The 17,145-nt window shown below is 39.2% G+C and overlaps 1 protein-coding gene across 1 annotated transcript; it reads left to right on the forward strand.

The window, feature by feature from the left end:
• Nucleotides 1-5,671: 5,671 nt before the first annotated feature.
• On the forward strand, nucleotides 5,672-11,689 carry LOC309692860 (uncharacterized protein). The gene is made up of 5 exons (XM_082511701.1): nucleotides 5,672-5,699; nucleotides 6,891-6,933; nucleotides 8,944-9,099; nucleotides 9,344-9,439; nucleotides 10,745-11,689. The coding sequence occupies exons 3-5, from the start codon at nucleotides 8,995-8,997 to the stop codon at nucleotides 11,060-11,062; spliced, it is 519 nt and encodes a 172-aa protein (XP_082367827.1). The 5' UTR covers nucleotides 5,672-5,699; nucleotides 6,891-6,933; nucleotides 8,944-8,994; the 3' UTR covers nucleotides 11,063-11,689.
• Nucleotides 11,690-17,145: the final 5,456 nt, after the last annotated feature.

The raw sequence follows: 17,145 nt of genomic DNA on the forward strand, positions 1-17,145 counted from the left end.
CCCATCTCGTTATGTCGGATTAGTCCTAGCTGTGTTTCCCTCCTGTGTTTCATTCCCTCTTTACTCCCTTGTGTATTTAAGCCCTGTGTTTTCCTCTGTCCATTGTTGCGTCATACTACCCCTGCTGTGTGTTCCTATGTGAGCGTGGCAATGCCTAATCCTAGTTTCTCAGTTTCCTAGTTTTAGTTCTGTGTCTGTAGTGTTAAGTCTGATTTTATTTTCTTGTATTCAGTATTCGACTTTTGAACAGCCAAAATAAAGCTGCCACCGCTAGTTAACTCTTTTGTTTCGTGAGTCCTGCATTTGGGTCCTTCATGCCTGCCACGCAGCCAGACCATGACATTATCTTTTGGTTTGTATGTGCTTTATGTTGTTGAATTTTTATATACGGTATTATGCTTCAATGAGCAAGCAGCGTGAACATAAGCTTCATGTCTAATGGACACTTATTTTAATCTGAAGAGATGTTCAATCAACTCCATATTCACAAAATGCAATGATGTCTAATCACTAATTATTTTCACCTTGCATTTACTGTAAGTCTAATAGCAATAATTATAGCTGGACACCTTTTGTTATCAGGTTTTGGAGAAAATCTGCTTGTGTTTATTACTTATGGAGAATAAATGTCCAGATGTTGATTCCCCTTGAGTAGCTGATATTCTTCAGCATGGGAGAAATTATCATAGAGCTGTACGTATGAATTGGAATGAATGAGTGTGATTAAAATTAGATTGGTTAAGTCATTTACTATGATAATGTTTGTCAGGGACTCAAGTCACAAACTGCAGGTTACTAGTTGGCTGCTTCAAGCACACATTTAATGTTGTAAATCACTGATGTTTGTAGGTGTCTACAGGGCTGTAAATCCAGGTTTCAAGATAATTTCAATTAATGAGTATTATCTCCTTTTTGCTACACATAGAAAAGAAAAAAAAATTAATGTCCTGACCTGATTTCCTCGACATCTTCAGCAGTGCACATCTGAAAACAGCTCAAGCCAGAACCCACCTTCATACGCCAGGTGTGGATCCATGAAAAAGAGAAAGGCATATAGAAATAGTGTTGTTCAAAAATTGCAGTATAATACTGTAATTACAGCATCAAAGAACAGTGCTAAAAATAAATTATAAATAACATTTTAAACACACATCTCTGGATCATGTAGATGCTGTTAATTTGCTCTATTAAAAAAGGAGAATGTGTAACTTTTAGTAGGGAATGTTTCAGGATTTGAAAAATTGAATGAGTTTATATTTGACTTCTGGATTCTCAAAGTCTTGGGTTCTACAAAGTTGAGTTTGATTCTAAACATAGTTTTTATTTTACAGTATTGCTTATAACCCTTGAGGCGACTTTTGTTGTGATTTGGCGCTATATAAATAAAATTGAATTGAATTGAATTGAACCCCAGGAAATAGTTGGGGAATTGGATGCCCCTTACTACTAAACATCTGACATTACATAAGATTAATACAATTTAGTCACTTCTTTACATTGTTTTCTATATATTGTCAATGTATTATTTTGAATCATGTACACTGCTTTAACATGCATAGAAGTATATAAGTAGAAAAGACCTGCTGTGTCTAATTATAGTTGCTAAACTACTGAAATCACTGCTTGGGGAGAGGTTTCATGAACAGTCAATTTGAAAAAGGAAAATGCTTTGGCAAATTATACCACTCCAATATGCTGTAATAGCTTTTAAAGGCATTCAATCAATTTAAAATTACCACTCTTCCACCTCTAGTCTCATTTTCCAATACTGTTGACTGGTAAATGATCCGATTATCAGATCGTAGGCACAAAGACTGTGAAGAGATCAGTGGATCAGTTATCATTACCTTTCACAGCATGGGCAATAGTTTTTTTTTAATCAGCAATGTGCTGGGTATACACAATCAGCCACTCTAAGTGCTTCATATGAAAGAAGTGTTTCATATTGTTTTATTGTATTATTAAGACACACACATCAATTTATTCATACTTTTACAGTCACAACATGTTTATTTGATGAAAATCACATATTCATGACATTTTAATATTATACCAGTGTGGTGGTGTTTTTTCCGGGGAGCACTGTTGCCAGATGGTCTGTCAAATTTTTCATCTCATTATCAGAAACTCCACTTTTCCCAGATGGAATGTGATAATTCAAACATCTCGCAGTGCTTCGTGTACAATAACAGGAGTGCACTGCTTTATATAAATCCAATTTTCAGCATCATGTGTATTCAGCTTATGATCACATTCATCATCGTGCAACAGGGCAAGTCTGTCTCTCAGGGAGCCTCTTGAAGTTCAGGTAGCCAGTTGTGCTTGATTGTTACAATCAGACTGAGGATCAGTGTTGACTTGAGGACCACTTCACCATTATGTGACACTTCTTCAGAGTGATTCCTGAATATGAGGCATAAAGCTGGAGACATTTTTTCCTTCTAATTCTAGAGGATAATCACACTTTGAAGTCAGGGTAGAGGGGAACACAATGCGGCCATTCAGAAATGATAGCCAAATCACAGATGTGATCAATTCTCATATAAACCTAGCTTGGAAGGATTTAATAACATCATGTAATATCGTACACCATTTTTCCAACATTTCTTGACTGTAATACTTAAATTTAAGGATTTTTCCCCCATGTTTATATCATCATAGTTACCTCCTTGTCATAGTTTCCCTTCCTTTTTAAATTTCTTTTATCTACAGCAGACTATCATTTCCAGTCTTCACTGTCCTTAGAGTATCAGTGGAGAGCATAAGGTGCTGAGTAGTTTTTGTCAAATGCTGACTGCTTGTGGATATAAGATGCTTAACAGATGTTCTGAGAGTTCCCGCTGTGTTATTCCTGGTGGTTCTTCTTGAGTGCGAGCGAGGCAATCATCATGACCCATTGCTTTTTTCCCTTCTGAAAAAAAGGCATGACCCTCTCTCTTCTGTACTATAATTGTGCTTTAATAAATATTACATTTGAGATATTGCATTTTACTTAAAGTTGATTAATAACTTAATTACATAATTATAGTTGGAAAAAAAGGGCTGTTAACATATTAATTTTGTTGTATCTTGTTCTCTGTTAAAATGTCAAAACACCCATTCAAAATGTTGGCTTTCATAAAGAAGTCTTTTCAGCTTCCCCGTGAAGGTTTTGCTCATTCTAGTCATTAAAATGCCATAGGTGTTTTTGTGTGTGTGAGTGGCCTCAGGCAGTTTTTGCTCTAAAAGGAATGGGGGGAAAGGCAGACATGTAAAAGTGATGAACGCAGGCCAGGAACCTCAGTACCAAATGATCTTATTCACTGTGATCAGGCAGTAGAATGACGAGGTTTACACGAGGAAAACAAAAATCTGTCATATTTTATTATTAGAAACTCTGCAATTTGTCATGAAATTTTAATAGGCCGTACACAAAAAGCACCAATGAAAACATTTCACCGGAGCACAGTATGATTCCATGTAAATAAAGGAAAATGTTCCTGCAGCTAAACTACTTGAGCTGTGGTGCTGTGAAACATCAAAGTGTTTAATATATGAGAAGCGTATTCTTTTTCATAATGAAGCCACTATCAGGATAGAACAGACTGCCTCCTCATACAAAAGGCTGAGGCAGCAACATGGAGAAAATATCTTAATGACTAATTACATTTTAAGATGTGCAAATGGTTTATATTCAAAGCTGTGACTGTGCTTTAATCCTGTGAGCAAAGAACAGTGTTATTTGAAAATCCCACATCTCCCATATGGGCTACTCTACATGACACAAATTAGTGGGCTTTCTAGTTTTTCAATTGCGCTATACAGTGCATAGCAAACAAACTTTGACAAGAAGAAAAAATAAAAGAAATTATGGTCATTATAGCAAGAATAACACTGGGATTTCTTTCGTATGGTGTGTTTGGGGACAGTGGTGGGATTATATGCAGATGCCCTAATATGTGATTGAATTAAACTTACAGCTTGCTTGACTTCTGAGTCTGTTTTTACAGACATCAGAATGCAACACGGTGTGTCATGACATATGAAATGAAATTCCCTGCTGTAGAATATATTAAACTGCTTGCCAGAGCAGAAATAATAACGTAGTCATGGCTTATCAGTGCTTTCAAAGGCTTGTCATAAGTGATGAAATATGGTAATTGTATTTTTAATATCAGAATCAAAGCTGTGTTGGTGATTTATGGAGCATTCTTGGTAGATCTGTGGCTTTAATGATAATTTTTTTAAAGTTCATGTGAAATACTGGCTCCTAGCTGCTGATAACTACCTGCACTGCTTAGGTGGGAGCTGTGTACATGTGCTTCAACTTCCTTCAAGACTGTTCAGTGAATGTGTGCTTGCATTCACTTTGTAAAGAACATTTTCAGAGTAAGACATATTTGGACATATTTCGGTTAAAGTAGCAATACTCCAAACTAGTTAGGTTTTATCATTACCTTTTAAATGTATATACAAGTCTGCGAAGTACTTCTGCAGAGTGTCTATTCTGTTGTTTGTCTGTTCATTTTAGCTTTACTTTATACTGCACAAGTCCTGCCAATTCAAGACCCTTTATAATATTACACTCAAAAAAATCTGTGTTGGATGAGCACAATCGTGGCACTTTTTTCCACGTGATTTAACCAAGTACAATAACCCATTTTTGACCATGTCAAACCAACACATTTGGCATTTGGTGGTTTAATGTAAACCGATTACGCTGGATCAATGTAGTATTCTTACAATGACTTGAAGTGATTTATTGAAGTATGTAAAGTGAAATTTGTTTTTAATTCATTCTACACAAGTTAAAAACTTTAGGAAAACACAATGAAATCTTGTTGTTTGAACAACTACTTTGTTAATCAGGGCAATTACTGTTAGTCTTGCTTAATGAACCAATATGGGGGTTTATGATTTCATAGAGACAAACAACCATGTGCACTTACATTCATGGGTAATTTAGAACCACCAATTACTCTAACTCAAATTACACACTTCAAATCAGCCAGATTGTAGATTTGAACCCAGGCCGATCGTGGCTCAAGAGTTGGGAGTTCGTCTTGTAATCGGAAGGTTGCCGGTTCGAGCCCTGGCTTGGACAGTCTCGGTCGTTGTGTCCTTGGGCAAGACACTTCACCCGTTGCCTACTGGTGGTGGTCAGAGGGCCCGGCAGCCTCGCCTCTGTCAGTGCGCCCCAGGGTGGCTGTGGCTACAATGTAGCTTGCCATCACCAGTGTGCACCCTAAAAAATTATTCAGGGGCTTAGTAAATATCATTATAATTCTAAGTTAGATGACCTTGATTAAATCTTTGAAAATCACAAAAGTGTTATCTTGAGTTGAAAATACTGAAAAGAATGCTTAAATTTTCAACACCAGTTTTTGAGTTGAACTGAGCTCTTTTGTTCAAGTTTATTTAAAAGAAAAAATTCTGTATTTGAAACACAGGGTGCATTATTTAAATCTACTCAATATATCTCATAGAAAGTACTCATAATAACTGAGACACTGGTATTCATACTTATCATTGTCTCTAACTTTAATTATTAATGGTTCAAAAATCAATATAATTTTGTCCCCCAATACTAACTTAAAACTTTGAGTAAGACTAATGACCTTTGGCATGTACCGCACGCGAGGAGCATGGCCTCATGGGAGATTTTCTGCACGTTGAACGAGACAGACACACATCCACTGCAGACTTGGTAACGTTTTCAGGTAAGTGACCAATTCTTACATTAGCTGTCTTTATCCACACCGTTCTTTTATAACATGTTCTGAAGAAAGCGTTTGTCATGGTGGCTCACTTTTCGCAGCGTGTTTGTGCACGTTAATTTAAGTTTTCAACCCGTCTTCCAGTCAAGGCGGCGGGAAACCGCACCCTTTTATCCTTTTACGTTCTGAGTCGCTATCTGCGTTCCGGGTAATTTGACCGGAATGTCCCGGTACCAGCGACCTGACCGTTTAATTGGGGGCATTTTAGGAACCACGTGAAAGCAGGTGTGCTCAGACATTTCTAGAAAATGGCCCTGTTGAGTCGCGGTGCGGGAGCTGCGGTAGTCACGCGGCCTGACTCACTCTGTCAGGTTGTTCAGGAGGAGATGAACAGACGTCATCAATGGCTTTGGTAACTAAGAAGACCTGCCCGCGGAACAGTTCATAGCAGCAACCATGCTGCTTAGGCTTTCTTGTTCTATGTGGGGTCTTTCAGAGCATATAAGACGCTGCTTTCAGCTTTGTCCCGAACAGGGCCAGTTTTTGAGAGAACGCTGACAGGACCGCCCGGGTCAGCAGATTACCTCATCCAGGGCCGGTCCAAAGTACTATGGGGCCTTAAGTAAATTTAGACTGGGGGCCCTACTTCCTTTCAGATCCCAGAAAATAATGAAAAAAAAAAGCTTTGGTCCTTTTGGTCAAGCCAAAAGTACCATCATTTCCAGTATAGTTAGTATATAGTTAGTATAGTATAGTTCCAGAAACACTCAGTTTATTTAAATCCAGGTTGAAGACTCACCTATTCTCTGCTGCATTTGAATAAAGCACCAAATCCACACTTTTAAGCTTAAATTTCAAAACTTACATTTAACTACTGATTTTATCTACTGTTGTGATTTTATGTTTTGATTTTATATACTGTTTTGTTTGTTAGTTAGTTTGTTTGCTTGCTTTAATCAATTTTAAATCATGCTTTTTATTTGTTTTTGTTTCTCTGTAAAGCACTTTGAATCACCTTGTTGTTGAATTGTGCTATACAAATAAATTTGCCTTGCCTTGCCTAGTTACTCCCAATTTACATAAATAAATGTTTATTTCAATCCAAGCTAAACTTTCTTATAAGAGATTGGTGTTATGGCAGATTACTCAGTGACATGTTTTGTAATGATAAAGTTTTGATTTGTATTTTTTCAGCACCATCTTCACCACCAGGAAAAAAATCTGCATCAACTACAAAGTAAAGCAGGTAATTTTACTCAGAGGACTTGATGTGTTAAATTTTGGAAGGATATGATATTGTTTTATACAAGCTGAGTAGTGGATGGTGATACCACCTAAATATTTATACTGGTTTTGTGGTGGGTTATTTTAGTCATACAAATGCCAAATCTAAATTTTGAGAATTTTTCAGTTCGGTAAATATATTGATGAGTTCATGGCCTGTCATCCAGTGTCACCATGAGTATAGGCGCAGCCCTTTAAGTGGGTATTCCCCTTGTGCGCGCAGCACTGAAGTATTTTAGTCCACGCCCACCTGCTGTGTGGGCCTCACCCTGGTCTAGTATAAGTTACGGTGAGACCAGGAAATCGGCTCTACCGTTTTTCTTCAGCCAGCCAGAAGATGTCCAGCGAGACCATCCGTCTGTGTCCATCCTGCCAGACCGGCTACATCATGTCGTATGACCGACATGCCGTCTGCGTGGGCTGCCTCGGTCCTCACCATGCGGACCTTGCCCTCACACCTTAATCCTATTGCTGCTCCTGTTAGCTCCTCCCGCCAGAGGAAAAGCAGCGGAGGTCAGCCTTTTTCAAGGCTGATGCTGAGGAGGCGTTCCCACTAAGAGAGGCACTCGCTGGAAGAAGCCATCGAGTTCTTCGATGGTGGGCCGGAATTGGATGATTCCACCCACCGTGAGGAAAACGGCAGTGGTGGCAGCTCCACTGCCTCCCAGCTGGGCAGCCTGGTGACAGAAGGGTGGATGAGCCGACGCTCATCCACCCCTGGCCTTCACATGTCGGCAAGGACGCCGCTCCCAGTTGTTGGTGCGCTGCTCCTGGATCTGCCTGGCATCATCCAGGAGGCAGCTGGTGAGAAGGAACTTCCTGTCCCTCAGCCTGCTCCACCCCCATCTGATGATCGTGGCTCAAGAGTTGGGAGTTCGCCTTGTAATCGGAAGGTTGCCGGTTCGAGCCCCGGCTTGGACAGTCTCGGTCGTTGTGTCCTTGGGCAAGACACTTCACCCGTTGCCTACTGGTGGTGGTCAGAGGGCCCGGTGGCACCAGTGTCCGGCAGCCTCGCCTCTGTCAGTGCGCCCCAGGGTGGCTGTGGCTACAATGTAGCTGCCATCACCAGTGTGTGAATGTGTGTGTGAATGGGTGGATGACTGGATATGTAAAGCGCTTTGGGGTCCTTAGGGACTAGTAAAGCGCTATATAAATACAGGCCATGATCTGGCGGGAAGGTATGGCTCCACTCACTCTCGTTGCCCAGATCCCATCTGGCCTCAGTTCCCAGGGATGATGACCAACCTCTCTGAGGCAGCAGCAGAGCCAGCGAAGATTAGAGCGCCGGTCTCTACCTAGGGCTTCACAGAGGGCTTCACAGACCGGAGTTTTCCGCCTGTTCCCCCTCTGGAGCCGAGCCTCGCTTCAGTTTTCGGCACCAAAATGACCAAGGTCGTTGGACAGCGACCGGCCCATCCCGCCAAACTTGACCAGCTGATAGCAAGGTTCACTGATCGCGCACATCAATGCACTGTTCAGTCAGCTGCATTGACTAACAACACTGATTTGCTAGCGTTTGTCATCTCCAGGAAGGTGGAGGAAGCAGAGCTGCCAGAGGAGCTGAAAGGCTTTCTCTGTAAAGCCGCTGACACGATTCTGAATATGTGCGCCACTTCAGCGGTGTGTTCCTCTCGCATCGCTGCCTGGCAGACGATGGTTCAGAGGGCAACCTGGCTCCGCCTCTTCCCTCTAAGATTATACAATCTCACAGGGAAATAGTGCAAGCAATTCATAACATAAAATTTAGAAGCTTAGTGGAAGATAATACTTTATGTTGAGGGTTTAGTCTGCATACTGAACAACTCCACTTATATGGATTTATGTCTGGATGTGTAAATTAATCTTTTGCATGTTAGAAAATAAGGTCCAGGTTGCAAAAAATGGTAGATTTTTATTTTTTTATTTATTTTTTTTGATTGAATCAGAATTTTGGCCTTCAGATTTTTTGTCCTCTCCCATCCAGGTCAGTGCAGCGTTTCATAGGATCACGACCCTGAACCTTGAACCAAAGTTCATGTCATCGTTGGACTTGTATTCATCCAAACTCCTGTCCTTGTTTCAAGCCAAGAAAGGTGCTGCTGGACAACGCCACAGGGCACAGTTAAACCTTCTGCTTCAGGTAAGGAAGATTGCATTTTCTAACCACAAAAACGTTCCAACACAGCATTGAAGAGGCCCTTCCACTAAAAACGGCTTTTCTTAGGTTTCTGTTCAATATTTTAGCTCCACAGGTGTTCTTACCTTGATGGTGGGTGTGAAAACAGGTCAACAACAGAAAAAAAATAGTTATGTTTAAGCTAGAAATGGTAAGTCATGTTTTAAATGTGCAAATTTTGCCTCAGTTGAGACTTCCTGTTTTACAGAGTGGAAATTCCATCGAGAAAAAACAAGAAGTCATCATCAGATGTTTCATTGACCATCTGGGAGAGGATCCAAGTGCCTTAATCAAAACCTTTGAGGTTGGTGCAATAAATCTGTTTTAGGAATATTAGTACCGTATTTCCCGGACTACAAAGCGCACCTGAATATTAGCCGCACAAGCTAAAATCAGGGGAAAATCCTGGTTTGTACATACATTAGCCGCACCTGACCAAAAGCCGCAGGTGTTTCAATGTTGACTTATCATATGTAAGAGAATATGCACAAAGGGAATTGTCAGGAAAGAGATGGCTGTTTGGAGACACACCCCTTTTATTAATATCTTGAAAAACAAGTTATGGGTACATATTTGCATAACTTTTTAGGTATATGTACAAGTAGCGGTAATTACAAGTAGGACACATGTACTGTGCTTCATAAATGAGTAACAAATGTAGTACATAACAATAACCTGCAGTACACCAGAAAAATAGATTCAGACTACCTTTTAGGCTCAGGTGCAGTGACACAGCTTTAACAAGAAGAAAAGTCAGTCATTCACCACCATCTTTCTCTTCTTCCTGCACACTGAAACCACCAAAGTCCTCTTCTCCAGTGTCGGAAATGAACAGGCTCAGGATGGCTTCGTCATCCACTCTCCGCTTCTCTCCTTCGTTGTCACTTTCAAAACCAAAGAAATCCTCATTGTCAGTGTCAGAGTCGAACACCCTCAGAAGGGCCGTGGCGGTGTCCTCCTCTCCATCATGCAACAGTCCAGCCCTTCAAATCCGTTGGTGATCGTGGATGTTTTCACACTTTTCCACGCTGTCAGAATCCACCGGTGGAATTGAGCATAACTTGCTTTTCGCAAGTTTATCACCGCTCGTCATCCACGCCTCCCGCTGAACGCGTAGCGCTACTTTGAAGTTTGTTTTTCGCGCTACTTGTACGGCACTGTGTTGCCTGGCGGATGGACATGTGACCAACATACCACTCTTGAACCCCGATACTGTGTGTCTGATCACATGCCCTTCCGCCAGGCAACAGCGGAACAAACAAAAGAAATCTTACGATATGACAAAAATCATGGACAATCCAGAGAAAAGCCGCACCTGACTAAAAGCCGCAGGGTTCAAAGCTGGTGCAAAAAGTAGCGGCTTATAGCCCGACAATTACGGTAGTTTATTTTAGCTTGTGAGATCATAGAAAAGTTTTAAGATACTGTTCTAAAGAAAAAAAAACACTTCAAAGCATACAAAAGAATAGCATTTGCATTTGCTATTGCTATAAGATTTTGGAGCACAGTGTCTACATATTATGAGTACCGGTGATGTCATACAAATGAAACCTTTTGTTTCAATGTTTGGAAATATGTGAGCTTAAAACAGTTGTTTCTCTTTTTAAAGGACGGTGCTGATGCTGTCTTTGTTGAAGAGGCTTTGGCTGAGGAGGTGATGAAGATTTACCTGCTGCAGAATCAAGACAGGTCAGGCGAACCTACTGATGTGGGTATTGTTATTGAAGGCGTTACTGTTCTGGGCAAACTTGGGAATCTGAGCAAAGCCTGTTGCTATCTTTTGGGACTGTGCTATGCTCTGGATCTGAAATACCCCAAGAATTTCAAATGCACATTTGAAGCATTTCGAAAAGTGTTCATGGAGCTGGATCCAGGAAACCTTTCTGTCAAGGTTCAAAGACTGAAAAATGACCTCTGTTCATTGTAGACAAAATTTCACAGGGCTGTTCTTAAAGTGTTAGACTTGTTAAGTGACATGTAATGCTCATCAAAAGGTTCAGTTGCGACATTACATTGTTTTGACATTCCTGTTCATAAATAATGTTTGTACCATAAACTGTGTTTTTGTATTAACTTTCCAGATTCACATTAAGGTGTAAATGGTAGAGTATCATTATGGATGTTTTTTGGTCACTCTTTAGTTATAATCTTCCCAATTTTTTGGAATCAAAATAAGATGTTCAAAAACTATGTCACAGTGCAAATGGTTTTTTTTTCAGGATTTATATTTTTTTGGGATCTTAATTTTATTTTTGTCATTTGACCTTTTCTGAAAAGGTAAAGCACTGCGTTCACTTGAGCCACTTTTATTCTTTGTATGGCAGGTACATTTTTCTTGTTGTTAGCATCAATATGCCAGTTTTACAGAGTTTTATCAAGCATGCCAATTTGGATGCAATTTTATTATATAAGGCTGTTGTGACTGAAATTTTATCCAAGTTTTATCCACTGAATGTAGAACAGATTTCAGCTCACTGTGTTCAGAGAAGGAATCTGCTAAATGTGTGATTCACAAAAAAGCTGTTTAAAATAAATCATTGTGAACAATGTTGAATTGACGTGGTTCTTTTTTCCTGTGTGTGTGTGTGTGTGTGTGTGTGTGTGTGTATAAATAAAATAAACACTTAATTGTAATTAACGTTTTTGCTTAAATTAACTTAAAAATATTAAGTAAATTGCACCATTATTTAAAAACAAATAATTGTAATGGTGTAGGTTAAATGTGCCAAGCATTTCAGCATTTCCTAATTAATATTTTATGTAGTTTGAACTTTTGGTTACTGTTGTTTTAACTTAGATTTTCAATTGTATTTACTCAATTTTGTATGTTACTGTAACATCTTTAATTGTTCATAACAACTTATTCCATTTTAGTTGGATTTACTCAATTAATAAGGTGTATTTAAGAGATGTGATTGTTTTTGCATTTACTCATTATTTTTGAGTGTAAAAGTGTTGCACCAAAATATTTAAGTAATTATCAGTTTTAGTTCTTAGAGTGTGTGAATGTGTGTGTGAATGGGTGGATGACTGGATATGTAAAGCGCTTTGGGGTCCTTAGGGACTAGTAAGGCGCTATATAAATACAGGCCATTTACCATTTACAGGCCATCTACAGACCTTGTTTTGAGCTAATACTCCAGCATTCAATTTGTCGGTTATTCTTAGCCAGCAGGGATTTCTGATTGCTATTACTATACCAATGTTACAATAAGTGTTGCCTATAACACTGATGACCTTGCATGGCCTACAGCTAACAGGAATTGATAGCTGGTGAAAGGAATGCTGGCATTTTACCATTTGGTTTACTTTTCAAATATGGAAACTATCTCTGTTATACACTACCAACTATGGCAAGCATTATTCTGGGATATACTTAAGGTCACCAGGCACTACTTTATTATTAAAAGAAAAATCAATGGTAACAACAACAGCAAAGAAAACTCAAGTGCCAGTCAGTCAACAGCTCTCTGAAGTCACTCAATTTTGTAATTTTGCATACCGCATTTACTGTTCAGTGGGGTTATCTTTAAATAATTAAAACTTTATTTCATCAGGCAGTCTCATTAAGATTAAAATCTATTTTACAAGAGAGACCTGGGAACAAGAAACATTAACAAGAACATAATCAGCAGATGTGAACAACACAAGGAACATCTTTAAAAACAAGAACAATTTCCAAGGGGAATAAAAGACACTCACTTGACAGCTGTAAGTTTACTTAATTTGAAAAGTGCATAGTACCTGAAATCAAATCCATCAAGGTTATCAAGATTAAGTATTTAGTGGATCATGATTTATACCTACACTATTTAAATTAAGGTAATGTTAGAGGGTTTAAAAGCTTAAGCATTTTCACAAAAAGAATAACTGAAGCCCATCCAACCTTTTCAGACAGAGAGCAATGATGAAATATGAAATGTGTCATCTGTGATAAAGCATACTCCTCTATGATATATACGGATTAACTGCTGTAGGGGCTTGAAAAATACGAAATATTCCCATAGTTCTATTTGAATGATGCAAAGAATGTGAAATATATGCACTGTGTTTTGCCAGAACGCCACACAATTGCACAAAAAAAGTTCTATTTAGTTCTGTTCAATGCCCAACACTTTTCTTGCAGACATTTTGACTTATAGCAGGAAAAGCACAGGTGAAACTAATTACATTAATGATGGATCAGTTTCATCAACTGTATCAGTAAGCTGTGACAGTGAGCCAGCATGCACAACTCCAGGACCCTCGCCCAGCTAAATGAAACAGAGCCGTAATTAATGTTATTAATTACACCTGTGTTTACCCTGCAATGACACGCAAGGAAGTAGCTTACCTAAATGGAAAAAGTCTTTTAATGTTATCGATTACACCTGCGCTTTTCCTATTATAACATATTTTTTCTGCCAAGAAAAGGCCTCCATTTCATTTAAAAAGAAAAATCTGTATAGTGTTGCAGGGCGCTATATCTGTCAGTACTAGAGAAAAAAGGTCAACAAGGATGGCTAACTATGACGTTAATTAATTGATTAAGGAAATATTTTATTAGTGAACATGTGTTCCAGCTTCAGCCTTGAGAAAACAAATATTTAAACATGAAAGAACTGGTCAACTAGTCAGAACTGGGCAAATACCCACACTTTACCATACAGTGGAATTAAGATAATGTCCATCTTATAACACATGTCAATGTACTGTTCAGCTGTTCGTGAAAACAACAAAACCGATGACGTAGCATGTGTTTGTGTTCAAAACGTTGGGGCCCATCAACTCAACTTCAACGTCTGACACAAATTTCATGTGGAGGATCATTTGTGGTGCTGAAAGCAGGGTCTCTGCATTCAAAACAGCAGCTGTCAGCTGGAGAGCCCAGATTACCCAAACCTGAAGGCGGTAAATCGGGGGAGATACATTATTGCATGAGCATCCTCACCATGAGGTTGTGCATAATGAATCTGTCTCCCAGGGTGACACCATCAGTGCCACCTACTGTAACTTTCTGAGGGGTCTGATGGAGAATGCATGGCAGAAACAACCTCAACTGTGGTGTGTGCTACTGTTATCTTGTGACAGCTCACAGTGCAATGAAAATGATGAAGTTTTTTGCCCATGCAACTTTTGCTCACCTCCTGCTGTAGTTACCAGATTTGATTTCCTGCACCACCTTAAATTGAAAAAGGAATTGGAGGATTACTTATTGGACACAAAGAGGCACCAGACTACAGAACCTTTAGGTGGAAGTTCTGTAGACATGCTAAAAGCTGCCATGACCTTGAATGCAAGATCACCCATATTTAAATCAGGTAAGTGTAGTGGAGCAAAACTGTATGGTTCAAACAGTTAAAGGAATTTTCCTTGTAGAATTACAGGCACCTCAAAATTGCAGCAAGTACAACTTGTGAGTACAGTCACTTTCCACTGGCTTTAACTGTAATAATGGACAGTCGAGCAGCAGAATGTGCTGACTCAGAAAAAATTCAATCCAAAGCACCGAAGCTTTAGCGGCTGAAAGGTGTGAGTCTTTTCTGCTTAGAGACTATTTCTCCACTTATCTTTTATTTCCGATCTTGAGCGTGGAAGTCATTTTCACCCCTTTCTTCGCACCCCAAGCAAACCTCAAGGCTAAAAAGATCAGAGTGATATTATTAGCCGTTAGCCTTGTCTGACTTCGGTGCGGCTCCTGGAGTCAGCTGTCAAATCTGACACAACACCTCACCCGTATATTCTTCTGCATCCTTCCTGAAGCTGATACTGTGTTTGAGGATCAGGTTTAAGGTTTGCTTGCAAATATTAACCCATGGGGCTCATTTAATTAAGAGGAGAAGTGATCTCTGCCAGTACTTAAGTGAAAGAGAAAGGGCAGATGCCACATGATATTATCTAGGAAAGGAGGTGGTAATTAATCACTTTGACAGCCCTTGATATGTAAACATGGCTAATTTCAAGCAGTTCTTTTTTTCGTGTGGACTCACATAGGTACGAGGTGCGTCTCATTGGCAGCCATGACAGGTTTAAATTGCCCTTCAGCAAAAGTGGGCAAACTGCCAAACACTGTTACTATTTGATGTAGATAGAGTTTGACATCCTGATTAAATGAATATGAGCTGGAGATCAACTCAAATCAAATGAAGCGCTTTTCTAAGAGCTATTAAGTCTTTGAAAGATGACTTTAAGACCAGAATAGCAAACATCAGCATGTTTACTAGCAACATTTCCACACAAGTTGGGGAAGCATAAATTCAGCTCACTCTTTAAGGTGGATGTTTGCATTTAGGATGTAATGTGTTCGATTATTTAGCCACCCGAATCTCACTCATTGGTCTCTAGACTACAAATTTATTTAACTTAATTCAATTAAATTCTATTTTATTTATAAAGTGACAAATCACAACAGCAGTCGCCTCAAGGTGTTTATATTATATTGTTTTTATCGTTATTTTTTTTAAATTGTTTTTATTGTTAACTCAATTTCCCTGGGTCTTTTCCCGTGGGTTATGAATAATTTTTTTTTTTTGGTACCAATACTGGTTTTATTTTGTTGTATTTATCTGCGACACCTTAAAGGCTGGTCCGTGAAAATATTGTCAGACATAAACCGGTTTGTGGCACAAAAAAGGTTGGGGACCACTGCCCTATGAGCCCTATTTGGCAACCAACAGACCTTTCTTGGAGCCTTAAGCTCCAAGAAAGGAGTCCTAAGCTAACAGTTAACTAAGCTAACTGGCTAGCTTGGTTAGCTTGCAAGGTGAAACACTAACAAAGGAGTGTGGGTATACAGGTCGCTGAAAGTAGTTTCTACAAAGATCCCTTTGGAGTATTTGTTAACTTTCTATTTAACTTACCACAGGTAATAACGCTAAGATTCTGGAGAAGGCCAAAACTGGCTTTTTTGTGTTAGTGTGTCAGTTATTTTCTTTGCGCCATGGTTGCCAAGACTTAAAAGAACACAAAAAATACACACAAAAAACTTATTCTGATTGCACGGGTAAATGTTAGGGTTTGGTTCATCACAGATAAAAACTCTTCTGTTTCCTACCTCACATCAACAAACAGTTTAGGCCTGATCATTTTACTGTTTAATGGTGTGAAAACACCTTTTCACTTTTTCAGCTGAACTGAGTACATTACATCTGTGTGGTCACAGTGTCTGGCATTTGAAAAAAAAAGTATGCATTGTTTGTCTGTTGCAAAAAATGCCAAAATTGATTGGTGTGACCTTTTCTAAATTCTAATAAATACTAGTGGCTTTTAGTAGGAAAAAAGAAATAAACCATAGACTTGCTTGGTTGTCTCTAAATGACCCTGTCCGCAGAGTCCTGCAACTTCTCCTGCAAATGCACCTACTGTGTCACACATGTGAATGAACTCAGTCACATTTGGAAAAAAAAAAAGTATAAATTGTAGAAATTTACTTCAGCGATGGCCTTTTTGTGCTCTGAGTCACACACTGTAAGGGAGCAGATTCCCAGGACTTTTCCTCTGGGGGAACTGGAGAGGAGAATAAATGAAGACTAATGACTTCTGGCAGATATGTAGAAAACAAACATGGAACCTGCTTGAATTATGTAACCATAATGCCCGTGTGTTCTAAACACTGTTAAAATTGTACAAGTAAAATATTTAGTTGCTTAGGAGAGCATTTTTACAGACTTTGAAAGTTCACCTTTTCCTTTTGGTTTTTCTAGGAATATCTGCTTTTAACAAGATCAAACCTTGGAGAAAATGTGGAAACATTCACACCCAAAAAAAAGGAAGACATAAAGTTTAGTGTTTATCTGAAATGCAGTCCAGGGTTTTGGAAATAAAGGGTATGTTTTCCTTCCTTGTCCAAAGACCGTGACTCGGAACTTAGCTACATTAGAGCAACTGCCTGCCCTCCATAACTTAACTGAGCTGTCAAATGAACCAACGCTGCATGAAAAGCTCTAAAAAATTTCTGCAAGAATCGATCTGGACTCTGCTGTCAGTCTTTCAGGCTAGAGTGTGCTCTCCCCTGATTTGATGCAGAGCTGT

Source organism: Aulonocara stuartgranti (assembly GCF_965226115.1).
Source record: "Aulonocara stuartgranti genome assembly, chromosome: 17".
NCBI classification, from domain to species: Eukaryota; Metazoa; Chordata; class Actinopteri; order Cichliformes; family Cichlidae; genus Aulonocara; species Aulonocara stuartgranti.

Bases quoted from the DNA above. Each gene is read 5' to 3' on its own strand.
- LOC309692860 (XM_082511701.1), top strand. From the start codon at position 8,995: ATGTCATCGTTGGACTTGTATTCATCCAAACTCCTGTCCTTGTTTCAA. The intron at 9,100-9,343 runs GTAAGGAAGATT...CCTGTTTTACAG, and splicing joins AGTTAAACCTTCTGCTTCAG to AGTGGAAATTCCATCGAGAA. The intron at 9,440-10,744 runs GTTGGTGCAATA...CTCTTTTTAAAG, and splicing joins CCTTAATCAAAACCTTTGAG to GACGGTGCTGATGCTGTCTT.